General features: G+C 40.1%; 1 protein-coding gene across 1 annotated transcript in view; it reads left to right on the forward strand.

Annotated features, from left to right (window-relative positions):
* The first annotated feature begins 1,290 nt into the window (after window positions 1-1,290).
* Window positions 1,291-27,082, forward strand: part of LOC122143837 (interferon-induced protein 44-like) — a 67,014-nt gene continuing 41,222 nt past the window's right edge. The window contains exons 1-3 of the mRNA XM_042754442.1: window positions 1,291-1,466; window positions 2,008-2,041; window positions 2,146-2,344. Coding sequence (XP_042610376.1) covers window positions 1,421-1,466; window positions 2,008-2,041; window positions 2,146-2,344 — 279 coding nt within the window. The 5' untranslated portion in view covers window positions 1,291-1,420. The remainder of the gene's footprint in view (window positions 1,467-2,007; window positions 2,042-2,145; window positions 2,345-27,082) is intronic.

A 27,082-nucleotide genomic window follows, 5' to 3' on the forward strand; every position in this document is an offset into this window, starting at 1 on the left:
CAGCTTCCATGGCTGTACGATTGTGGATTGATTCTATGAATTATAACATTGTCTGTTATATGAGTCATGTTTGCTGACGTCTTTCTAAAACCCTATGGTATGCATGTAAGTTATGCAAGGATGACAAGGTTGAAGTGAATGAAAGGCAGCTTGGTCTACAGTACATGTTTGTCCATACAGTACAAAGAACAAAAAACATTCAGTTCAACACATTCAAGTAATAGACTTCGATTTAATTTAAATGCACACACACACACACACACACACAAAAAGTCCAGCTCTCTCCTAGACTCACTGCTGATACTGAGACTATTCTTGTTTGTATGTTCCTTCACTGGCATTTTACACATTTAGTTTTCTCCCTTAATACAAATTTTGTCCAAACTGATGCTCAATTTTACCGAACTAATGGCTGCTGAAGAATATTTGAATTAAATTCTGCCAAAAGTGCGTGCTTGTAAGTGTTCTTTAAATGCATAACGTTAATTACATGAATAGCCTACACTAATCGTTTTTTCCAGCATCTTATAATAATATGCATAAACATTACAATATATCTGCAAAAGTCTGAAAATAGTACATGAAAAACGAAATTATTTTACATAACAAAAACATTATAGCTTTTATTCTTCCAATGAAGATACATAGTGCACGGAATAGAGTTCTGTTTTGACAGTCAGAAAGAAACCCCAAAAATGAAGCAGGACAACTTCTCTCTGAGTAACCCAAAAGCAGCTGAAGATCACCAGATTTTCTGCTGAAAACATGCTACAAACACAGATGTGATCCAGTTGAGCCTCTGTTTAAAAGAGAAACTGAAGCCACATGAGAAGTGGTCTTAGGCTCGATGGTAAATTCGGAGGAGAAAAAAATCCTGTTCAAAATACACATGTATATATTTTGTTACAAAATATACCTTTCTTACAGTTATTCAAGGTGAACAAAATGTACCTTTTCATAGAAAGGTCAAAATATGTGAAAAGCGTGTTCAAAAAAATATGAATCATCTTAACACACAGTTGATCTCACTTTTCTAAACTGTTTTGAGTTTGTCAATCTGTTACCTTGTCTTACAATTCTCTTTTAATTTCAATCCATTCAATAATTTACCTTGAAAACAGAATCTGTTCAGATGTGTTTTTATTGTGTGACATGACACAAAGTAGGTTATATGCCACTTAGTCATAAAAACATTAACAAGGTGAAAGTGAAAGCTGGACCTGGAGGTCAGGCTGTATCTTGAAATCAGAGATGCTGTCACAGCGTGCCTGCACATCCCAAGAGGAGAAGAACATTAACAATTCTGTCTGTCTTTTTATTACTCTATACTGAATTGAAGTCCCCTTTGTTTTTAATTTACTGTTTAGTGTGAAATTTCCAAAATTCATAACGAAAAAAGAAAACAGAGAAGGAGATCACAATGGGAGGATCAGAATCAACATCCCAAACTAAAAAATCATCAGCAGGTAAGTCTAATGTTAATATTTTAATGTTAAGATATATTCTGCCAAATTTCATAGTTTTTCTTTTAATAAAAGTGTGGGTCATTATTCAATGCAGTGCATCCCTAATTAATATTAATTATATATATATATATATATATATAAATATATATATATATATATATATATATATATATATATTAGAAAATAATATAATCAGAAAATAATTAATCAAGTTCATGTTTTAACCTGAAAGTAAGTACATTTTACTTGTGTACTCAGTTGAAATGTGTCGAAATTAGAGCTCACCTCTCCTCAGTTCTTGGTATTTCCTTTTTTTGCTTGTTTTGTAATTAGCATCACCAGTTCCTTGTTTTACCCCTCATTTTGTATGAGTAGTTACTTTTACGAAGTCTAAGATTGGTCAATATCTAATCAAGACTGTAATTTTTGAGAAAAAACACATTTAAAATATTCCTTTGGTTTTGAGTACTGAATTGAGTTGCCATTTCATATCTAACTTTTATTTTTTATTTTTATCAATTATTTCTATCTCTGTTAACAGAATTTGATAAATCATGGAGGGAAACACCCTGGGAGTAAGTAGAAAATAATTCTTCTTTAAAAAAAAAAATGACAATCTATCTGTACAAGCAAAGTGTATTGTCAACATTGCTTTGTAAAAAGGCCCCTTTTTCAACAGCAATAAAGAACTTTTGGAGAAGAACCTCAGGGAACTTAAGCTGAGCGATTCAAAAGTTAAGTACATCAGGATCTTGCTCGCTGGAGAAGTGGGAGCAGGAAAATCCAGCTTCATCAACTCAGTCAATAGTGCTTTTCAAAGAAGAATCACAACAGAAGCTCTTGCTGATTCTGTGTCTGGTACAAGTTTTACAAGAACAGTGAGTATATGAACCCCTATGTTTCAATTTAAAATAAAATGGTTTTTACTAAATTATGTAAGCTACACACTCTACAAAGAAAGAATGAACCTATTGAGGAAGCACAACTCTATGACATATATAAATACAAGCAGTCATGGTCAACGTATATTTGTAGCAATAGCCACACAATACTTAGTATGGGTCAAAATTATCGATTTTTCTTTTATGCCAAAAATCATTTTGGATATTAAGTTAAGATCATGCTCCATGAAGATATTTTGTAAATTTCCTAACATAAATGTATCAAAACTCCACCGCCAGTTTACCCAATTGTATTTCGGCACCCCGGGTTGCCAGTTGGCAGAAAACACAGTGTATTTCATTTCATTCATGGTCAAGTGCACTCGTTCCTGTATGTGTTGTTAATCTGGCAACCTGAGTGTGCATCAAGTCTGAGGAGGAGGGGCTGGGTGAAAGAAACTCTCTCCAATATTTTGAATTTGGACTGCAATACCTAGTTCATCCACTCGGTGTCAATCCTACATACATTACCTTTAAAGGTGATTTTCTCAATATTTAAATTTTTTTGCACCCTCAGATTCCAGATTTTCAAATAGTTGTATATCAGCCAAATATTCTTGTTTATTCAGCTTTTTGATGTTGTGTAAATCTCAAGTTAAAAGAGAAATCAGTGGTTAAGTTGTATTTACAACACTCCCCCAGAACAGTTCAGCCCAAATATTCAGATGTGTGCTGCGCATTTTATGAAGGATGAGGACTGTTTCCTGTGAGAGTAGCATACAATGCGTCTGTGCACAAAGGCTGTTTCTATAAAGTGAGGCAGTTCAGGCAACTTTGCAAGGAAAGTCTGGCGCTTCTGACACAAAGCCTGTAAGTAAATGTTTCATATTTAAAGAATTTGGCAATGATGATTCAAACGCGAGTTTTGAGCGCTTGTTGTTTGTCATTTCTCTGATCACAAATGCAGACATGGTTTTATGTTTACAATACACAATGCGTAAAAAAACAGTATAAGTCATTACAATCAGTAATTATGTGCCCACTAGATGCAATGGTTTGTAACGGGTTTTTATTGGTTTTGTCTCGTCACGCCGGGTCACACAGCATCAAAATATGGTAAGGGGCATAAAATTTCCATCACACGCTCAAGAAATTCAGCCAATCACAACGCACTGGATAGCTGGCCAATCAGAGCACACCTCACTTTTCAGCACGATAAGCTTTGTAAAAATCGGCACGTTTCAGAAAGGTGGGGTATAGTGGAGCAACAATAATGTACATTATGTGGAAAATAAAGTGTTTTTGAACTTTAAACCACAAACCACATTGCATTGCACCATGCAGCAATGTCATATGACCCCTTTAAAAATGAATCCGTAGTAAAGTAAAGCAAACAGTGTTTGGTAACACTTTAGAATACTGTTTCTTACTGCATAACTGATAAGGAATTATTGATAAACTAACAGGTGATTATTCAATAACACTTAACTCACTACTGTTAACTACTAATGAAGATGTGTTAACTAATCAGTACGTAATATAATTTTATGATTGTGTTAAGTAACAGTTAGTTAATCAGTACCTAATATATTCTGTTATACTTCCTGAAGAACTACTATTAATTATCTACTAGTTAAGGTTAAAAAAAAATAAAAATAAAAATAACTATGAAATAACTACTACTGAACAGTTATACGCAAATAGTCACTATAATCCTAGCATGGCGGCCGTGTTGTGAGCTCCGAGTAAACTTTGTAGGTTTTTGGGTTTTTTTACTTGTTATTTTGTTGTCCTACGTGTTGGATGTTGTTTATAAACTGGTATACTACAGACACACGCTTTTAAACATAGGTTCCTATGTCACAAAATGTAAACCGGACTTTGAGTTCTTGAATGCTGGGGACTTGTTTACAAACACCACATCAGAGCCCTTTGTCTGGGCCGCATGGTCGCGACCGAGGAAATACCGCCGGAAAAGGTGGAAGAGAGCCGGCGTCCTTGTCAGACTCAGACATCGTCCCCTCCGACCTCCTCTCCCAACCATTTTGCTAGCTAACATTCAGTCACTGGATAACAAACTCTGTTAACTGCCGGCATGTATCTTATACCAACAAGAAACAAGGGACTGCTGCATTATTTGCCTCACAGAATCCTGGATGTCTCCAGACTCAGCCATCGAGCTTACGGGGTTCTCCGTGCACCGCTCGGACAGAACGAAAGAGCTCACAGAGAAAAGCAGAGTTGGTGTTTGTTTCTTTATCAACAACTCTTGGTGTGATGAAAGGAACCTACACTCTATTAAATCCTTCTGCTCCCCTGATCTTGAAATTCATATGCTTCTGTGTCGACCATTCTGGCTACCGATGGAATTTACAGCGGTCAAAATCATAGCTGTTTACATTCCTCCTCAAGCCAACACAGACCAGGCACTCAAGGAACTGTATGGGAATATAAGTGAGCAGGAAACCGCGTACCCAGATGCGGCATTAGGAGGATTTTGAACAAAGCCAACTCTTCAGAACAATATTTTCAACACATCACCATCAACACGCGTGGTGATCGTGCACTGGACCACTGCTACTCTCCTTTCTGAGACACCTACAAATCTCTCCCCCGCCCACTTTTCGGCAAATCGGATCACTCATCCATTCTGCTCCTGCCTGTTTATAGGCAGAAACTGAAACGGGAAGCACCTGCCCTCAGGACAATTCAATGCTGGTCGGGTTAAGGTTCTGCAAATTGCTGCAAAATTATCTGATAATTCTTTGTTAATTACTAAAGGCTTCACTATAATTTCACTTTAGAATAGGCCTACTGTTTCAGGTGTGAAATAGGTCCTGCAGAATTATTTGATAATTACTTATTAATTACTAATGGGTTTCCTATATTTTCACTTTAGAATACTGTTTCAGGTTCTAAGTAATTCTTGAGGAATTATCTAATAATTGTTTATTAATTACTAATGGGTTCCCAATATTTTCACTTTAGAATAGACCTACTGTTTCAGGTGCAGGGAAGCACTTGTTATACATTATATGGGTGTGGCATACTATTATTGTGATTTAATTTGCGTCATGCTCAATGTACGCGGACCCTCGCATACGAATAAAAACCATAATTTAAGAGCAACCAAACTACAAACTTTCCAGTGATGTCTGTGAGATATTCATTCAACAAGATCGCGCATCTGTGCAGCCGCGCGTTCAATCCACTCAGCACGTACTGCTTATCAGCTAGCACACATCCACTATACAGTCGTGAGTATTGAATGTTTAACATTTTATTAATTACTTGCATGTACTTCATAGACATCCTTAATCTCTAATAATTCTGTTCTACTCTGTTGTTCTGTGTTCAGTGTTTCTTTTTCTGGACACAACTCTGTTCACACGCTGTGTGGGTATCGGCTTTTGGTATCAGGGCATTTTTACGAGTACAAGTACAGAAGCGCAGTGTTGGGCCCGATACCCGTGCATCCCTAAATTAATGGTAATGTGGTATATGCTGAGGAGGCACACATATAGTACTGTATATAAAATATAAAAACTAAGGTAAGTTATAGCAAGGCACTGGAGTGGTGTTGGGGTTCCTATCGGAAGCTAATTTCTTACAAAACACACTCACAAAACAATTCACTACACAAGCAAAACCTCTATAAAATTTATTGCATTTATTAATATTGCATTTTCATACTACTACTACTACTGCTAATAACATTTATATGAAAGGGTCACAATTCAATGTAATAGTGTATAACTATTTTTCTTGAAACTTAACTAGTAGATAATTAATAGTAGTTCTTCAGGGGGTATGACCGAATACATTAGTTATTGATTAGCTAACTGTTACTTAATCAGTACGTAATACAGTTTTATGATTGTGTTATTTAAAACATCTTCCTTAGTAATTAACAGTAGTGTGTTGTGTTAATGAATCAACTGTTAGTTCTTCAATAATTCTTTATTAGTTATGCAGTAAGTAAGAAGCAGTATTCTAAAGTGTTACCGAGTAATCCTGTGTTTGTGTCTCTCTAAATATTTCCTCTTCTCCTACTACAAACCCGATTCCAAAAAAGTTGGGACACTGTACAAATTGTAAGTAAAAAAGGTATGGAATAATTTGCAAATCTCATGAACTTACATTTTATTCACAACAAAATATAGATAACATATCAAATGTTGAAAGTGAGACATTTTGAATGTCAAATGTTGGCTCATTTTGGATTTCATGAGAGCTACACATTCCATAAAAAGTTGGGACAGGTAGCAATAACAGGCTGGAAAAGTAAAATGTACATATAAGGAACAGCTGGGGGACCAATTTGCAACTTATTAGGTCAATTGGCAACATGATTGGGTATTGTTACAACCGGCTCGTAGTTGCAACATTAACAAGAGGCAACACAGGCAGGCAAGTAGGAAAAAGAAAAGATTTATTTAACAAAAGATAATCAAATAATCAGTAGTCAGTATATGGACGTCAGTAGTGAAGAATGCATGAGAGAGGACTGGAAGCTGAAGGCCTGCATGAATGATAACGCAAATAACAAAACCACAAAGAGCCGCTCATTCCAGTGCCGTCACATCGGTGCGCGCTCCCGCAGATCCACCGCGCTGGAGCTCTTGTAGGCCCTATGATGAGCTGCAGGTGGAAAGACCACTCCCCCGCTAACGACATACCTAACAAAAACCAGGCCCAGCAGTAACTGGGACCTAACAGTATAAAAAGAGCCTCTCAGAGTGGCAGTGTCTCTCAGAAATCAAGATGGGCAGAGGATCACCAATTCCCCCAATGCTGCGGCGAAAAATAGTGGAGCAATATCAGAAAGGAGTTTCTCAGAGAAAAATTGCAAAGAGTTTGAAGTTATCCATCCAAAGATTCAGAGAATCTGGAACAATCTCTGTGCGTAAGGGACAAGGCCAGAAAACCCATACTGGATGCCCCGTGACCTTCGGGGCCCTTAGACGGCACTGCATCACATACAGGAATGCTACTGTAATGGAAATCACAACATGGGCTCAGGAATACTTCCAGAAAACATTGTCGGTGAAACACAAACCACCGTGCCATTCGCCGTTGCCGGGCTAAAACTCTATAGGTCAAAAAAGAAGCCAGTTCTTTTTGGAAAACTGGGATGCCATGTCATCCAGACTAAAGAGGACAAGGACAACCCAAGTTGTTATCAGTGCTCAGTTCAGAAGCCTGCATCTCTGATGGTATGGGGCATGCAGAGTGCGTGTGGCATGGGCAGCTTACACATCTGGAAAGGCACCATCAATGCTGAAAGGTATATCCAAGTTCTAGAACAACATATACTCCCATCCAGACGTCGTCTCTTTCAGGGAAGACCTTGCATTTTCCAACATGACAATGCCAGACCACATACTGCATCAATTACAACATCATGGCTGCGTAGAAGAAGGATCCGGGTACTGATATGGCCAGCCTGCAGTCCAGATCTTTCACCCATAGAAAACATTTGGCAAATCATAAAAAGGAAGATGCGACAAAGAAGACCTAAGACAGTTGAGCAACTAGAAGCCTGTATTAGACAAGAATGGGACAACATTCCTATTCCTAAACTTGAGCAACTTGTCTCCTCTGTCCCCAGACGTTTGCAGACTGTTTATAAAAAGAAAAGGGAATGCCACACAGTGTTAAACATGGCCTTGTCCCAACTTTTTTGAGATGTGTTGATGCCATGAAATTTAAAATCAACTTATTTTTCCCTTAATACATTTTCTCATCTATGTTGTATTCTGAATAAAATATTGAAATTTGAAACTTCCACATCATTGCATTCTGTTTTTATCCACAATTTGTACAGTGCCACTACTTTTTTGGAATCTGGTTTGTACTTGCACAAATCAGTGGGTGGGGCTATAGAAGCAGTGATGTAGAATTGGGGGCGGGGCTAAAGAGGCAGCAACGTAGAATCGGTGGGCTAATGAGGCAGTATTGGAAAATTGGTGGGTGGGGCTAAAGAGGCAATGATGTTGAGGCGATGTCTTCTTCAAAAATTTGTCATTTTCTGAGCCTGGTTTCAATAAATGCTGTTTTTAAATTAATAAGAACGTTTTGAGTTTTGAAACTTACAGAATGTTTTTATAGTATATTTGATTTCTTATTTCATGACCCATTTAAAATGAATGAATTACTTAATGTGTGCATCTGGATTCATGCCAACCAATCCCTATATGACAGCTAGGAGCTTCTACACCAGGGTTCCTCAATAGGCAGCCCGTGGGCCACACCCTGGCCACGAGAAAAAAAAGTTTGGCCCGCGCTAATTTCAAATAATGTGGCATGAAAAATAAAACGCAGCAGCATTAGAAAGGGACATTAACTTACACTGTGTCTACACCAGACGCGAGAGTTGAAGTGCAACTCAAACTGCACATGTAAGGTACAATTAGATTAGATTCAACTTTATTGTCACTGCACATGTAAGGTACAAGGCAACGAAATGCAGTTAGCATCTAACCAGAAGTGCAATAAGCAGTAAGTACAGAATATACAAGGTCTACAATATGTACAATAACTATACAGATAAGTATTATGGAGATAATTTACAGATTTTAAAATTTAAATACTATCAGCATGATACTATGAACATACTATACAGATGTGGCCTCCCGGAGGACAGGAGGTTAAACAGTCCATGGTCAGGGTGAGAGGAGTCCTTAAGAATGCTGCGAGCTCGACGTAGACAGCGTTTCCTCTGGATGTCCTCAATAGCAGGAGGTGGTGTCCCTGTGATGTGTTGGGCAGTTTTCATTCATTCACCACCCTCTGCAGTGCTTTGTGGTCAGCCACCGAGCAGTTCCCATACCAGACTGTAATACAACTGGTCAGGATGCTCTCGATCGCACACCGGTAAAAGTTCACCACTATGGCTGAAGAAAGTTGGTTCTTCTTCAGTGTTCTGAGGAAGAAGAGGCGTTGGTGAGCCTTCTTGACCAGGCTGGAGGTGTTTGTGGTCCAGGACAGGTCCTCAGAGATTGTGGTTCCCAGGAACTTGAAGCTGGAGACACGTTCAACAACCATCCCGTTAATGTGGATGGGGTCATGCGTGCTTCCTTTCTTCTTCCTGAAGTCCACAATGAGCTCCTTTGTCTTGCTGATGTTAAGGAGCAGGTTACTGTCAGCGCACCATGTGGCCAGGTGCTGTACCTCTTCCCTGTAGGCAGTCTCATCGTTGTCACTGATGAGCCAATCACCGTGGGGTCGTCTGCAAACTTAATGATGGAGTTGGATCCATGCACAGGCTTGCAGTCATGGGTGTAGAGGGAGTAGAGGAATAGACTCAGCACACCCAGCCCTGTGGTACGCCGGTGTTAAGTGTGATGGTGGTGGAGTGGGTGTGGCCTGACCTAACATGCTGAGGTCTGTTGGTCAGAAAGTCCATGATCCAGGTTGCAGAGGGAGGTATTAATGTCCAGGTCTCCAAGTTTTTGTGGTCAGCTTGGAGGGAAATGACGGTGTTAAATGCTGAACTGAAGTCAACAAACAACATCCGAACATATGTGTTTGTTATTGTCCAAGTGTGTGAGTGCAGAGTGCAGCACTGTGCATACTGCATCCTCTGTGCTCCTATTTCTGCGGTAGGCAAATTGATGTGGGTCCAGTGTGGGTGGGAGACAGTCTTTGAGGTGTGCTAGGACCAATCCCTCAAAGCACTTCATAATGATGGGTGTGAGTGCTACGGGGCGATAGTCATTCAGGCACATTGGGGAGGAGTGTTTCCGTACTGGCACAATGGATGTGGACTTAAAACATGTTTGGCACAGTTGCTTGGGTGAGGGACAGGTTGAAAAATGTCTGTGAAGACCCATGCAAGCTGCTCTGCACATGCCCTAAGCACATGACCAGGAATGCCGTCCGGGCCAGCAGCCTTACGTGCGTTGATCCGGCTCAATGCAGTGTGGACATCTGTGGAGGTGAGTTTGAGGGGTTGGTGATCTGCTGAGTGTGTGGTTTTGGTGGCCGTCTCCTTGCTGTCGCTGTTGAAGCGAGCATAAAAGTCATTTAGCTCGTTAAGGAAGGAGACGTCCGTGACCGTTGGAGTGGAGTTACTTGACTTGTAGTCACTGATGACCTGGGATGCCCTGCCACATGCGTCGGGGGTCAGAGTTGGAAAGTGTTCCTCTACCTTCAGCTTGTAGCAGTACGTGGCCTTTTTTATGCCCCTTTTCAGGTTAGCCCTGGATTTACTGTAGGCCTGAGCGTCATCTGACCTGAAGGCAGTGTTGCGGGCTTTCAGCAGATGTCGCACCTCCTTGTTCATCCATGGCTTCTGATTAGGGTGCGTTAGTTATCTGTTTTTCAGTTGTAACACTGTCAATGGGTGGTGTTGATGTGATTCAGTACAGAGGAGGTATAGATGTCGATGTCCCTATGTGAGAGCCACAGGCAGCCTGAGAAGCAAACATACTCCAGTCAGTGTTGTTGAAACCTATCCTGAAGTAAAGAGTCTGCTCCCAGTTGGCCACACTTTGATGTTCCTCACTGATGGCTTCACATGGTTGATGAGGGGTGAATACTTGGGGTGAGAACCAAAGAAAGGTGAATCAGACTGTCCGAGGGGGGGGAGGTGGGTTCGCAATGTAAGCTCCATCAATGCTTGTGTAAACATGATCCAAAGTTTTGTCTCCTCTGGTGTGGCTGGGAAACATGCTGGTGAAATTTGGGGAAGCACTGTCTTTAATTTGCAGTGATTAAAATCACCCGCGACAATAAAAGCAGCCTCCGGGTGAGCCGTCTGTTGTTTACTAATGGCTGCCATGAAGTTTCATTCAAAGCAAGCTTGGCATTAGCATTTGGTGGAATATAGACTGAAGTTAAAATGGTGGAAGTGAACTCCAGCGGCAGATAAAAAGGTCTACATTTAACCATGAGAAACTCTAGGTTAGCTGAGCAGTGTCTCCAACAATGACAGTTTTCGTAACACCAAGCTTTGTTTTACATAAATGCACAATCCACCACCTCTTGTTTTTGCCGGAGTGTCATCTGTCGTTCTATCTGCCCGGAGCGTGTAGCGTCCGGCTAGGCTCAATAGCATTATCGGGTACGTCCACATGTGTAGCCATGTTTCTGTGTGTAAACCATGACATTGCAGTCAAAAAACTTCTCTTACTGTGGGTGATGCGAAGTCGTAACTCATCCGTTTTGTTCACCAGTGACCGCACATTAGTGAGGAAAATGCTCGGTAAAGAGAGCCAGAGCGGTGTTAGCTTTAGCTTAGCTCTTAGACCTCCGTGCTTCCCCCGCCTTTGGTTTACGATCTTGACGCTGCCTGCGAGCACTTCCGCCCCCGGCCGGGTAGAGTGGCGTAGCCTCGGGTGTTCTGGAGATCTCAGGGATGAGTCGAAGATTGGTGATGAAAACTGTTGGAAAAAGTCCTCACCGATATCCAAAAGCTCCTGTCGGGTGTATGATGTTTAAAGCAAAGCTGTTCAGTACGACCAGACCCGAGATGAGGCAGAAAAATACTGCAAAAACTGGAGAGACGCTGAGCCTCGCGATGGTGTACGCGCCGCCATCTTGGTCAATACTCAGTGATTATAATATATATTATTAATATTATATATTATTATATATTAATATATATATATTATTAATAATCAGTAATGCTGTCTACGCTGGATGCAGCGCAGCGTGACAAATCCCTGACAGAAAACTAGCTGACTCATTCTATTTATGACGTGCTGACAAGACAAAGTTCAAATGATATTTCCCAATGCTTTGTCACGTCCAGTGTAATATACGATGTGACAAGAAAAACATTGCGAGTGTTAATTAAAGAAAGATGTGACACTGAAAATAGATGCTTCAAATGTGACTAGACCTGAACAGTTTTTGAGTGACGTGCAGTGATACCATCTTTGTTATGGATCCTGGTTCGCAGAGGTTTTTTGAGTTCACAGTTTCACAGTAAGTTTGCTTTAGTCACTTAAATCTTTCAAGATCTGAGGTAACCCTATTTCTTATCTCTTGTTGCTTTCACTAGGCTCTTACCGATGTAATTACTATTCCTCACATTAGACACTTCTTTTAAGCATTGATAAAGCACATAATCATTATCTGAGATGTATCAGGTGTCAATATTTTTTAGTTGTTCCTGCCGTTCCGCAACAGGCAGTAAAATAGAACATCTTCTTTTAGAAATGGTTTTTGTGTCCAAATTATTGTCACGTGTCGCAGGTGGTTAGACACGAAACACTACATGGAAAAGATACTTTTTATCGCGTTCGCGTCAGCATCTGGTTGGGACACACGTGTGTTAGCAGTTTGCTCCCCACTCAAATAACTTCTTATACATAGTAAACCCGAGACTATTGACTTATCTTATGACTAGCTCGTTGTAATATGTTTAACTACAGCAAGCATATATAATGGTAAATACTAGATATATGGATATATGTATATCTACATGTAGATATATAATATATATAACACACCCACCACCTATTTATTTATATATAGATATATATATATATATATACATATGCTATACATATATACCCACTACACCTATATACAGTAGCAAGGTCAAAAGTTTGGAAACATTACTATTTTTTAATGTTTTTGACAGAAGTCTCTCTCTTCTTCTCATCAAGCCTGGCATTTATTGCATCAAAATACAGCACAAAAACCGCCATATTGTGGAATATTATTACAACTTAAAATACATAGTTTTCTATTTTAAGATCGGATTAACACAAACATATTTATCTTCCTGGTGATGTGCCAAGGCTGAATTTTCAGTGGCCTCATATTACTCCAGCCTTTTCTTTTTTCCCCCAGTGGCACATGTAACATCCCAGTCTATCACATGATCATTTAGAAATCATTCTAATATACTTATTTATTTATGGCGTGGTTGGAAACGACAGTTCTGCTGTCTCACTATAATTTGATGACTACAAGGTTTAAAAAACTGGCATTTAGGTCAAAATCACAACAAAATTCTAATATATACTCTATTAATATATTTTCTTTACTTTCCCTTTTTATCCCTTTAAAAACATCCTTGCTGACTAAAAGTAGTGATTTTAATTAAAAAAAAAAAAGACAAGAACAAACAATTACTGTACCCCAAATTCTGCGACCGTAGTGTATATTGTCTTACAAAACTCTTCTCTTTTCAAAACATAGGCTTCTTTTTTTTTTTTTTTGCTTTTTATTTGCATCCAAGTAGCCTAAAAAAGTAATCAACAATGTTTTCTGCAAAAAATGTTAAGCCAGGGACAGCCCTGTTTCCAACTTTGTATAATGACTCATCCTCTTCGCATGATTTTCACGGGCTCAACGTGATACTGATCCTACAATTCAGCTTTGCATCACAGAAATAACTGCTCATTTAAGTATAATAACTTCAAACAATTATTTACATTGTAATATATATCCACAATATTTACATTTTTTTTTCGTATTTTTGATCAACTAAATGCCGGCTTGATGAGCGCGACCTTCTTTCCAACCCCTTCACACTCGTAATGTTCCCACTTTTGCCCTGTACTGTGTGTGTCTATTTATATACATCAAACGTCTGCTTTTACGTGCTGTGGCTTTGTATCTTCTCTCTATCAACTACCATTTGACTCCCCCGTTGTTCTTTATCTTTCTTCTGCTTTCTTTACGTCAGAACCTTCTTTCATAAGACCTGGACACTCACTTCTGCTTTGCTTCCCTTGCATCATGGGCTTAGCCTCCGGCGACTCCCATGGGCACCTCCCGCCGCCATCGCCAACGCCTTGAGGGTCTCTTCAGGACGGCCCCAATGTGCGGAGGAACCTTTGCCTTGTCCTTTTCCTCCGCTTTCCAGTGGCTTTGTGAAGTTATTTCCAGTGTTATTCAAACAATGCCTATGGACATCACAAGAAGTATAACCCTTACTTTCTACTTTCCTCTCGCCTCTTGTTTTTTCTTTTTAATTTTTACCTTTCAGTTCAATCCCACTGATTCTGGGTAAAAAATGACGACTGCCAAAAGTGAAACAAGCCTTGAGGAATCTGATCATACTGTTGGTCTACGTCATAGCAGCTGACAAAGTATCATGATGGCTGCCTGAGTCTTCAGAAAGATGAGGATATATCAGACAGACAGGCCAGCAGTCATGGACCGTGGAGTTAACTCACGCAAACATTTAATTCACCACTGCTCGACGTAACCAAATACAACCAAAACCGTGCTTAAATGAGATCCACACTAACGGGCGGACGACACTGACTAAGTTTTTTTGTAGATTGTCACGATCAATGACGGCGACATTTTTAAAAAACCCGCAAACTATTTAAGCGACTATTTTTCGCGGTCACAAGGCTACCGCCGGAGGCTTTGACCACAAAGCGTTTTTTGATGACTTCTTCATGCCACACACATCTAGAAAAACTTATGTAGAATGCAAAATCACTAATAAACAGGGGTCCTCAAGGGTTCACAGGAACCACACAGGGTGTTAATTAGTTTTCACCCGAGGGCCGAAATTCTGCCAACAATACCAATACTTCCCAAGATGGCATGCGCGCAACATCCACGACGCCAGCGAGCGGACAACGCTATCTCTGTGTCCCGCGACAGAACGGTGTTTTCGTGTTGGTTTTGTGCTTGTGAGTCGCCAGTGTTTTGGCGTCGTCACTCGCGTCTACCTGGTCTTTAGGTAGGAAGCAGAAGACGGGGTAAGCGTGGAGGTATCCGGGCTAGGAGAACGGCAACCCACACAAGGGCCATCATTCCCCCATTGCCATCGTACTGGCTAACGTTTTATGCTCTTTGGGACAATAATCTGGACTAAAATTATGGCGATTACTACAGGCTCAAAACTCAAAGGGACCTGTAAGAGACTGTTGTGTTTTTGTGTTCACGGGGGAAACATCGGCTCAGTGACAGCGTTCAGGACTGCGCCATTCAGCTCGACCAGCTGACGTTTGCTATCGAATCAGACAGAGCTCCTCCTCGCGGGGCGAGGAAAAACAACGTGGCGGCGGGGCTTTGTGTTTACATCAAATGACGCGTGTATGTTTTCATTACCGACGATGTGTTGTGATCTGCAAAACACGCTCACCCCTGGTGGGAGTTTTATGATATAAGTGCAGACGCGGCACCCGTTCTATCTGCCGAGGGAATATACTGCCATACTGCTCGTTTCCGCGGTTTACATTCCTCCGGACCAACAACAACTGCAACAGGATTACGATGCACTAAATGAAACTGTAACCAGCACATCAGATGAGGCAGTGGACAGCACACCCTGATGCTTTCTACCATAGCTGGGGATTTCATACCATGCTGACTTAAAGAGTGTGTTTCCAAAAATATGCTCTTTCACGACTGCTTTTGATACAACTGACTGGAATATGTTTAAGCAGGCTGCCACACAATAACACCACTGACCTCCAGCAGTTACTCAGAGGACTGTCACTGCCAACATCAAAAGGTGTATTGAGGATGTAACAGTCACAAAAAAACCATCACTGATGTCCGGGCAACCGGAAGCCGTGGCTGACAGGGGAGGTCTACAGATCCTGGAGAGCGGACCGCTGCTATCAGAGCTGGAGATGAGGTGGGCCTGAGAAAAGGCCAGGGGACAACCTATCCCGAGGCAACAGAGAGGTCTAAGAGACCGTACTCCAGGAGGATAGCCATCAGTTCAGCGGCAGCAGCGACCCCACTCGAGCCTGTGGGGGGCACCCAAGGGGCTACAGACCATATACGGACTACAAGCCCCACCAATGGACCTGTGACAGCAACATATCCTCTGCTGAACGAGCTGAACACCTTCTTCGGCTCGCTTTGAGGCACAAAACAGCTCCACTGGTACAGAAGAACCTCCACCTCCTCCCAGGACCAGGTGATGATGTGACCCCCGGACAGTGTGGGAGATCCGTTAAGCAGGATCAAACGCACGCAAAGCTCTGGGTCCTGACAATATTCCTGTACTGAGAGACTGTGCAGCAGAACTCACTGATGTCTTCACAGACATTTTCACTTAGTCAGGCTGTTGTTCCCACATGTTTCAAAACCACCCACCATAATTTCCAGTTGAAGAACCATTCCATCCTGCTTCAAGATACGTCCTGTGCACTCGAATACAATCATCAGGGAAGTGCTTCAAGGGCTAGTAATGCACCACATCAACGTATGCCCTCCCCCCTCCATGGACCATTCAGTTTGCATATCGAGTCCAAACCGGGTCGCACCGATGATGCCATCTCAAACTACCCTCCAATCAGCACTCACACACATATAGAGCGAAAAAAGACTTTCATAAGTGTCAGCAATGCTGTTCATAGACTTCAGTTCAGCATTCAGCAACTATCATCCCTCAACAGCCTCAATTCACAAACTGGTCGAGCTGGGGGCAACAACAACTTTGCTGTGCAACTGGCTGTTGGACTTTCTGACTGGAAGACCTCAGGTTCCGTACTGCGGTCGGCAGCAACAACACATCCAGCACCATCACACTGAACACCTGGCGGGCCCCCCAAGCATGTGTGCTGAGACCCCTCCCTTCACTCATGCTGACTCCACGACCTGCACACACCGTCACACAACTCCAACCTCTTCATTAAGTTTGCGGATGAACACGGACTGTGGTGCGGGTCTCATTAGCAACAGAGATGAGATCAAATTACAGGAGCGTGACAGGTGAGCCAGCCTGGCCAGGTGGTGCAAGTGACAACAGTCTCTCTCTCTGAACGCGTGGGAGCCACAGAAGACGCAAGGAGCTTGTTGCTGACTTCAGTGAGAGCGCACACTCAGCAATGTGCGGACTGTGGAGACGAGGTGAGCAGCACCACGTTCCTGGGTGTGCACACTTACAGAGAGGACCCCCTCCTGGACCGGCTGCACACCGCAGCACTGGCCAAGGAATCACAGCAGCTGCTCTACTACCTCCGCAGAACTGGAGGGGAGAGAGCCAGAGCCCCACCCCCCCATCATGTAGACCTTCTAAAGAGGCACCATCGAGAGCATTCTGACCAGCTGCATAACTGTGTGGTTATGGCGCCTGCACGCGTCTGCTGGACGACTCTGAAAGCATAGTGCTGAGAGCTGAGAAGATCATTGGTGTCTCTCTCCCCTCCCTCCAGGAAATATTTACGGAACCGTCTCCTCGCAAAACCTCTGCATCGCAGGTGATCCCACTCAACCATCACACAGCTTTTTTTTTCTTCAGTCTGATGCCATCAGGGAGGAGGACTTGCGGAGTATCCAGGCCGGACCAGCAGACGGAAGGACAGCTTACTCCCTCAGGCTGTTCAGGAAGCTGAACTCGCTTCCCGACCTGCCCCCCCCGTCCCTCTTCGCCCCGGCACCACTGAAACTATGACACCCCCCCCCCCCCCAGATCACACATCCCCAGGTCCTTCCACCACCCCCCATAACATGATGACATGCACCAGTCACTTTGTGCAGATTGGTCTGCTCACTACCTCATTCACCATGGAATGACGCATTCTACCACTATCAGTTACAGTTTAAATAAAATAATGCTCTTGAGCCCTTTGTCACTTTATCAGGATGAATAAGCTTTTTTTATGCACTAAAAATCTTTTAGCTGCCACTGTTTGTTCACTGGTTTGCATATATCTGCCTGTGCTGTTCGCTTCTTATTAACTTTATTTTATTTGTATATGTCTTTTTAAATTCTTTTGTATAGTTATATCGATATTTTATATTGATCTAGATTTTAGCTCTACTGTGCCCGGGGGTGGCGCGTAACACCATTTTTGATTCTCTGTTATGTATGTAATGTACATGGGGAAGAATGACAATAAGCAGACTTGAATTGACTTAATCAATATTAAAATTTATGTTCATTTAACCAAATTCCTAGGCAGTCATTTCATGGACAAGTTGGATGAGGCATGTCACTAGTGGGAAAAAACCTACAAAAAATCTACACTAGCAGAAGATAAAAAGACGAAAGGTATTACAGGTCTCTCTGTTTCAGAAAGAGAATGTGGGGGTAAGATCTCTGCATCCACCCCTGCAGATTTGTACTAACAGTATAGGGCTTTACAACATAATAATAAATACAGCATTATTTAAATTATTTCTGCAAATCATTGTATAGCTAGTCCCAAAAAATGATGATTGAGTTTAATAACTGAAGCGGCTCTTTGCACTGACACACAAGTATAGATGTTATAACATGTCACCATAACATTAAATATGTTTAAGAGCATATTTTTTATATATATCAACAAACCCAGAAATACTCAGCGTTGGGTTCTTAATTCTCCAGATGCAGGAGTGCTCTAATCAGTGGGGCCTATGAGACACTCTTCCCTGTGAAGAACTACCACGAGGAGAGTGATACACAAAATGACCTGGATGTGCTGATCCTGAGAAGGCTCTCACACACAGATTGTGCAAATTGCAGATGATCTGCCTGAACAGAAGCAAAAGGATTCGAAAAATGTTAATTGAATCTAACACAGTAGAGAACGCATAGCCACTTATCGGGAATATGTATTAATAATCTCCTTTCTCATGCTGTGTAACGTATTAACTGGAGCTTATACTCAAGGCTGAACTGCCTCCTTGTTTCTGTAAGACCTGATAAACCAGTACATGGGTGCACCAGGAACTGGGACGTACGCATTGTCAACGCTTGAGCAGACCCGGGCGGGTGATAATGTACTTGGGATTCTGTGGTTCTCAGCCCTTCTTCTCTTCTCATGCACCATGTCCATCTGGCACTGACTAGTAAGTGACATTAATAAACGTCTCTTCATTTCACACCTGACTCCCTGTCTCTCATTTCATGATCCAACACAATTTTTACTGATCAGACTCCATATAATCTCTGCAGATATGTTGCTTCTGGTTGGCATTGTAAATCACAGTAAAGTTACAAAATTCTATTGATCTCCAAAAACTTGGTGTTTTGTCACGTCTGTAAGCATGTGTATTTCCCAATCTAAATAGCTATATAAAAACATGTTCCTAGACGGATTACTTTACTGGTGATGTCTGGATTCTTTGGGATTTAGAAAAACATGAAGAGACTGGTTCAATAAAATGGTAAGAATAGGCTACATTCTGTGGAATGTTATATTTCACACTCTAAAAAAATATTGTGGATGGCCAACAAAATAAAATGTCAAAACAGTTTGAATCTTTTTTTGTTTTTTTTTTGAGTTAAGGAAACTAATCTGAAATTTACAGTATAATACTAATAAAAATATATGCTCTACAATAGTACAACATTGTGTAATGGACAAAACCTTTCTTCAAAGTTGTACTAATCCACAATGACGAGGGCATTTGTCCCACTTTGCACAAAATGCTCTGCAAGTTTGAAACCCTCATAAGCCACTTTCCACTGAAGAGAAGAGATTAACACCCATTATTTTTCAACCACCACCAATCTAGACAAAATACACCAAACCCCAACCCCCTCCAATGTGAACTAATTCGGTTGTTTTTTGGCTGTTGAGGAAAACGGGTTTGTTATGCTTACTGCGGTAAAATATGCTGTCTGCACTCACAGCAGCCGTACTCTTTTTTCTTCATTATCTTTCTCGCAGCCCATATATCTATTTTCCAATGAATATCGTGCGCATGAGGCACCAGCGCGAGCAAACAGCTTGAAACAGTTAATTCTCAATTTTGGTAACACAGTAGTAAAAGGCCGAACTACGAAATCCAACAGTGGTAGCAGTGTTGAAAAAATCAAGCATAATAACAGAGTTAATAGAAATTATTCTAAATGCTGGACCTTCTCATTGCTCGCAGATGGAGACTGAAGATTTTTTTTTTAACAAGAATGAACAGAAATGAAAATATTTTATATATATATATGTATTATGTATACAGTGTATAGATATAGGGCTATTATGTAACTGACTGTTTATACACAATAGCATGCAATAAGCACCTTTGTGTAAAGGTCTTTGTTTTAATTTTTGATGCATAACTGTAGCCTAAGACTCTCGTTCTGGTTCTGATGCAATGAAGGTGTTTGTTAGCAAGCTGAACTGAATTCGGTTTCTCTTTCGTTTTGGTTGGAGGAAGGTGTTGTTGTCAGTTACTGGGTTTGAAACCATGCCTGCATCACAGCAGCCGGTCCTATTTTTATTCTATTTCTTGCAGTGCATATTATTATTTCACAGCCATAATAATAACCAAATTATCAATGATAATACTAATTATGAACTTTTTTTTCTATGAACAATTTCCTGTATAATATGGGACAGCAAACTATATCAAGCATTTTGAAACGTCCACCGCTGAGCAACGAGAGAGGCAGGTTCTGCACAGAGCGGTTGAGTTAAGTGATGCACAAAGTCATTTTCAGATGCACCATGAAAAAAAAAGGATTAAAAAACATACACGAAACTTGTAAATAGTTTACAGAATTAATCGCTATGTTTGTGCATGTTTTTTAAAAACACGCTGAAAAAAATAAATTAAAGTTTGTGAGAGGAAAATATAAGTCAAGTAGAAGTAGCTTTTATTAAATTCAGAAAGAATAACGGCAGGCCATATATGTTAAGGCTAATGTACCAACAGGATATTTTATAGTTCCCTTCACTTTCAACAAAAGTCCTTTAAATTTAACAAATTATCAGAAGAACAAGAATTACAAATAATATAATTCTAATGGATAAATTATTGCAGTGTATAATAATATAGCCTTAGCTATAAACAAAACAACAAAAAAAATAAATTAATAATTAAAGCGAAAACATAAGGTAAGGTTGGGGCTCTCACTCGGGGAGAAATCCAAACGTCTTCCATAGTCATGATGTGGCCCATTTGAAGCTTAACTCTTATATTCGGTAAAATGGTTTATAGTCATGATGTGTTTCAGTATCGACGGGAAAAAATCATACTGAGAAAAAATATGCCAAAGTGGCCCGCTGCTCGCGCCTTATGGCACGGTGAACGGCTGTGCTGTTTCTAATGAATATGTGCACGTGGGGCTCCAGCATGATCAGACAGCTGAAACAGAAAATACTAAATTTTTGGTCACCCAGTAAAGGCATGTTAATTCGAAAAATGCAAAGTGTTAGCATTTGAAAAAAATCAAGCATAATACCACAGTTAATAACTGGATTATTGAATGAATTATTTCTAAAGCTGGACCTTTCTCTGTCGCTCCGCAATGGACCTGACATTTATTTTTTTTTAAAACCAAACAAAACCGAAAAAATATGTAATAATATAAAATTTTAAAATTTATTATATATATATATAATTATATTAAAATTTTTAAGGCCTTTTATGTAATGACGGTTTAATAACAATAGCAGCAGAGGAAACCTTTGTGAAAAGTTTTTTTTTAATTTTTGGCTGTAGCCTAAGATGTCCATGTTTTGAAATAAATCACTGTAATTTTTAATTTTTTTTTAAGGGTTACAATTTTAATTTATAATGTTATTTTTTTTTTAAATTACCCTTTCATCTCAGTTTAAAAACCCAAAAATTTTAAAATTACGTCAGTTGCAACCCGTCCCTTACGCCACTGGGGGAGATTCCAAATGATTTAACAGCAAAGACTGAGTTAAGCCGCGGCCCTGGGAGCGGTAACAGGGCGGTAATCCCCTTTTGGTTTGCCAATACTGTATATTAAAAAAACAAAGCAGAGGGAGGGAAGATTCACCGTTCGCTCAGTCACAGCATAAAAAGTTAACGATGAAATGCATCGAATAAAAAGGTGGATGGTAAAATTTGGGGGTTTGTAGGTGATACATGTTTTTTAACAATTTTTGTTGGAAAAAACCAGAGTATTTATACAAAATTTACTAGGGATGTACGTATTTGTTTAAAAAAGTGACCATAATTTGCCCAAATATTTTAAAAGAGACTATTTCTCTCTGAACTTTTTCCCAAGCAGTCTTTTCAAATAAATCGGGGCTAAAGGGGCCCCATAATTGCCAAATTAATTTCTTGAAAAAGACCCAGGAGGTGTAAGATTCAAAAGTATTATTGACAAAACCATGCATAATTTTTGGAGTCCCCCCACCGTGCTCGAATTGAAGCTTAGTTTCCCAGTATTCTGCGAAGACGAAGGCAGGGTGGAGCCTCCCCCCCCAAAAGAATGAAGGAAATTATCCCAAACCTTTGGGTTTATCCTTAGATTGCATAAAAAATAAAAAAACAAAGGAAAATAAATTATTAGACATATTTTAAGGGAGTACAAAAAAGTGTAAAATTTACGAGATCATTATTAAGCAGTGGTTTCAAATTTCCGGGGTACCTTGACATTTGTTCTCCCTACTAATCCTTTTTTCGGGGTTTGGTCAAAACAGCATGCGAATTTTACCAATTAATTTTAGTGTGTCGTTTTCTTTTTTCACGCAGTTTTACCTAGTTTTTTGACTAAACATTTTTAGTTTTAGGTTTTTTTAGATTCTTTTTTATTTTTTAGTCGACAAATAGAAAGGGTTTTAGTTGCAAATTGTGTAGTTTTAGTTGAAAAATATTTTTTGTTTAATTAAGAGTAATTGGATAGAATTTTTTAAATTAAATAGTTTATTTTAAAATTTAAAAAAACCAAAGTTTCATTAAATATATAACATCCAACATGTCCCCTTTTCTCCCTTTGCACTCATCGACAACCGCCAGTTTGTCTGGGGGCCCGATTTTGCCACCAGTACACCATCGAGCATCGACCCGCAAAAAACATGTGAGGGAAAAAGTGCACAGCCCAAAGTCAGGCTGTACCTTTGGGTTTTAAATATAAAGCCCAGATATGCTGTTTAAAAGGGACGTGGGAAAGGGGGATATTGTTGGCCCCCTGCCCCCATTTAAATTTTTTTTTTTTTTAAATATTTTTTTCCCCATTTAAAATTACAAAACGTGTAATTAGACAGAAAAAAAACAAAAAAGAAAAATAAACCAAATATAAATGAAATAATGAAAAATTTTCCCCTCCCAGAAAAAAAAAAATGTATAGTAATAAAAAGTAAAATAATACAGAGAAAAAAAAAAAATGCCAAAGTAATACAAACTGTTAGAAAAGGGAGCAATCAGCACAGAAAACAGCTGTTATTCAAAAAAGGAAAACTGTACATGGGAAAAGCAGATAATGCACACACACCTAAACCCCCACGGGGTTTTAGTCTCGACAAGTACAACAAAAAAGGCGCCACATTTTGTAAAAGGTCGCAGAGGACAAACAAACGCTAGCAAACCTTTAGATGAAATAGGTGAGTGATTTTAAAAACCAGGTTTTAAAAAGATGGCACATTTTACTTTTCCAAAAAGTTAAATATTTTTTTTTTTGCAATGACCATACTATTTTCCCGTTTTTTTTTGAAGATGGGTTAGAGTAGTAAATCGGGCCCCCCCCCCAAATATAGCATGAAAGGGGGTCGGGGTGTATCAAACCCATGAATCGGGGAAAGGGGAAAATGAAAATATCAGACCAAATTCGATAGTTTGGGGCAAAAACCAAAGAGATGCCAAAGATGCCCTCTTTGCTTTATTTTTTGGGACAGGGGGGGAAAACAGAGGGATAAAAAAGATTTATTTTAGGGCAGGAAAAATGGAGTCTGTGGATTATTTTAAATGGATGGTTGTGTGGGGTTTTACGGAGGAGTGGATGGAAGAAAGGAAAGTATCCGCGCACAGATGAAAATCCCAAAGACTTTCCCCTAGGGCTTTTTTTAGGTTTTAAATAGGGAGGTTAACTGAAAAAATGTTGTTAAAACAGAGAAAATTCTCGAATCAGGGGCTGTTAATAGAGCGTAAAAATTGTGGAGACGGGAGGACTCGAAGTTTGTTTTTTTGGTGTGAAACCCCATCTGGGGGAAAAAAAGAAATGTGAAGGTGGGAGGTAATTTTTTTCCTTCAGTTTCGTAAGGTACGAAAGCTTTTTCAAGTAAAGTCCCCCTAAAATGGGAAGACTTTTTTTCTTCCAGATCAAAAAAATGTTATCACTTAATGGGGGGGGGTGGGGAATGGGGTTGTGGCAAATAGGGGTTAAGCTGAAAAAACGGGGGTAGATTGTTTTTTTTTTTATTTTTTGCCCAAAATTTTAGGGAAAAGGCAAAAATTAATAAGCCAGGGGTAGCTGTCGAAATTTTCTTGTTGAAAAAGAAAAGGGGAAGAGAGCCTTCGGGAAGTTTTGTTCAATTGCAAGCCCGCAGGGTAGAATCTGTAAATTACCCGGTGTGCATTTTTCCAAACGTCAAGGGGTTACAAATTTTCGGCCCCTTTGTATGCTGGAAATAGGCGGTGGCCCTGCGATTTGGGTTGGTGATGGTTTTTTTTAAAGGGGTGCCTTTAAACCCCCAAAGAAAGAAAAAATTTTGGATTTAAAAAACTTAAAAATGTTTTTGGGGATGAAAATTTGGGAAAGATTGGAAAAGTAGAGAAACCGGGGAGACCTCATTTTAATTGGTTTTCCGCGCCCTTTAAGAAAGGGGAAAAAGCCTAGGTTTAATTAGATTTGTTTTTTTAACATATTTAAATATTCAATTTTTTAAATTGTTTGGTCTTTTGGGGGTAACCATCCCAAATTTTTATTTTTCTGTCAATTGGAAGGGCAAGCTGTAACAAATTGGGCTCAAATTATTTTTTAGAGAAAAAACGCTTTTGTCCCATTTTAGTGTAGCCAACTTTTACCAAATTTTTTAATAAGTTTGGGGAAAAGGGAAGATTTTTCGGGGGGAGAGAAAAAGGATACTCGGGTAAGCGAAAAAGGTGGCAAATTTCCTAGGGGTTAAGGGGGAATGGAGGGTGATTCCTTATTGGGGGCGGAGGGGTTTCCGTGCAAAAAAACAGTGGGTAGCGGGCACCTTACGAGGTGGCAATGAAAAAAAAGGGTATTTGTCACAATTTGTGACAACCGGGGGTGGGTGGGGGGTTACATTTCGACCCAGGAGGGAAAAATTTTCACAGACCCAAATTTCCCTTTTTCACCCCCAGGAGTATTTCCTCGACCTGGTCGAAAGCTTTTTTAGATCAAGGGCTAAAAGAGATTTGGGGTTTTTTCATATCGGGTACTTATATTTATTATTAAACTGAAAAGGAAAAACTCCCCGGAATAAAACATTTTTCAGGGGATTTGGTGTATACACATTTGTTTTGGCAAGCACTTTTTGTGAACCCCCAAGGCGAGTTTTAAGGGGGGCAAAAGGGCAATACAACGGGGTCAACTCACTACTTTTTTCAATATCGGAGATGTTTGGGGAAAAAGGTGTCCGGAAGAGGCCCAAAAGCAGGGGGGTTTAAAATCCGAACTGAAGGGTATTTTGTTGGATGCTTTTTAAACTTATGTTAAAAACCGTCTGGGCCAGCGTTTTCCCTCGGGAAAAGGTGTTGCCTCTCAACTCCCCTGGTTTTATTTCGTTAGGGCTTTGTGCTAGGTTTTTTAGGTTTTGGGGAGGGTGTGAAGGAATCAGAATTTTGGGGATCTGCAGTGGGTTTTTGGGGTAAAGGTCTTCATAAAAATTGGCGGAAAACTTTTTAATCCTTTGGATCGTAGTGAGAGTACCTGTTTTTGTACTGGATTTTGGGATTGTTTTTTTTCGTTTAGCCTGTAGCGTTTAAGCGTGGACAGGTAATATTTATCTGGTTTGTCGGCGAGTTCAAAATGTTTTTGTTTGACCTTTACCCGACCATAGTACTCACTTGGTTAGAAAGAATAGTGTTATATTTGAATTTAAGTTTCACAATTCATGCAGTTTAGAAGGGAGGCAGATCGTTGAAAGTTGCTTCAACGACTGACAACTGAGCTGTGATTCTGACATTTCCTTCGTCTGTCTTTTTTCAGTTTAGCCTCGTAGGCTATGATGTGCCCCTGCATAACAGACTTGAAAGCTTTCCCATAGAGGTGGAATCTGTAACGTCAGATGTGTCATTATGGGCATAGATAGTTGTTATGAGGTTGGTGTTTGTTGGCGAAATTACATATCGTTGGTAGTAGTGGGTTGAATCGCCCAGTCAAATGTGGTTTTGGTCCTGGCTAAGTCTAATCTTTATTCTATCAGGGCAGTGGTCGGAGATTAAATTGTTGTGGTATTTGTGTGGATAACATCAGAGTCCAGTTTTTTAGCATCTGTTAGAAAAATAATCAATTCTGTGTGTAAGATTTCTGTACATCGTGAACAAAAAGAGTAATCTCAAGCAGCGGGGCGGTTTGAGCCTCCAGATATCAACAAGGTTCATGGATCTTAATTCGGTTATTTATGGTAATGGTGGACTTGCAAGGAAGCAATCGGGTGTGTGAAAGCCCTATCCGTAAAACAATCAATATATAATTGAAGTCTCCTCCTGCAATTTAAGTGAGTGGTGGAAGAGTCCGTAATGAGATTCAAAACTTTTCTTAAAGAGCCCATGGTGCGTTCAAAATTGGGCGCGTAGATATTAAGAAATGATACATGTCGTGACAAAATATGACCCTTAACTAATTGATATAGCGACGTTTGGATCCAGAAATGGTGAAAAGTTGTGTTGAAATGGGACATTTCGGCGAAAATCATATAGCTTCTCCTCTTGCTGTAGAAGAAAATGTTGACTGATACATTGTTGAGAACCAACTCTGCATTTTAGCCTCCATTGATCGGAATGTGGTACATGTGCCGTTTCTGTAAAAAAATTAATGTCCCCAGACAGAGGATTCAAGTGGGAGAGAAAACCTTGCCTCTTCTTTAAAATTGGTTCTTAAAATCTCTGACATTCCAGCGTATAAGGTTAGGACTGCACCTTGTGTGCGAGGACGAAAAAACGTGCTAGTAACCATGAGAAGATAATGCCGAAATACTGTGGTGTGAT

This window comes from Cyprinus carpio, unplaced genomic scaffold, assembly GCF_018340385.1.
Source record: "Cyprinus carpio isolate SPL01 unplaced genomic scaffold, ASM1834038v1 S000006515, whole genome shotgun sequence".
In the NCBI taxonomy this organism is placed as follows: domain Eukaryota; kingdom Metazoa; phylum Chordata; class Actinopteri; order Cypriniformes; family Cyprinidae; genus Cyprinus; species Cyprinus carpio.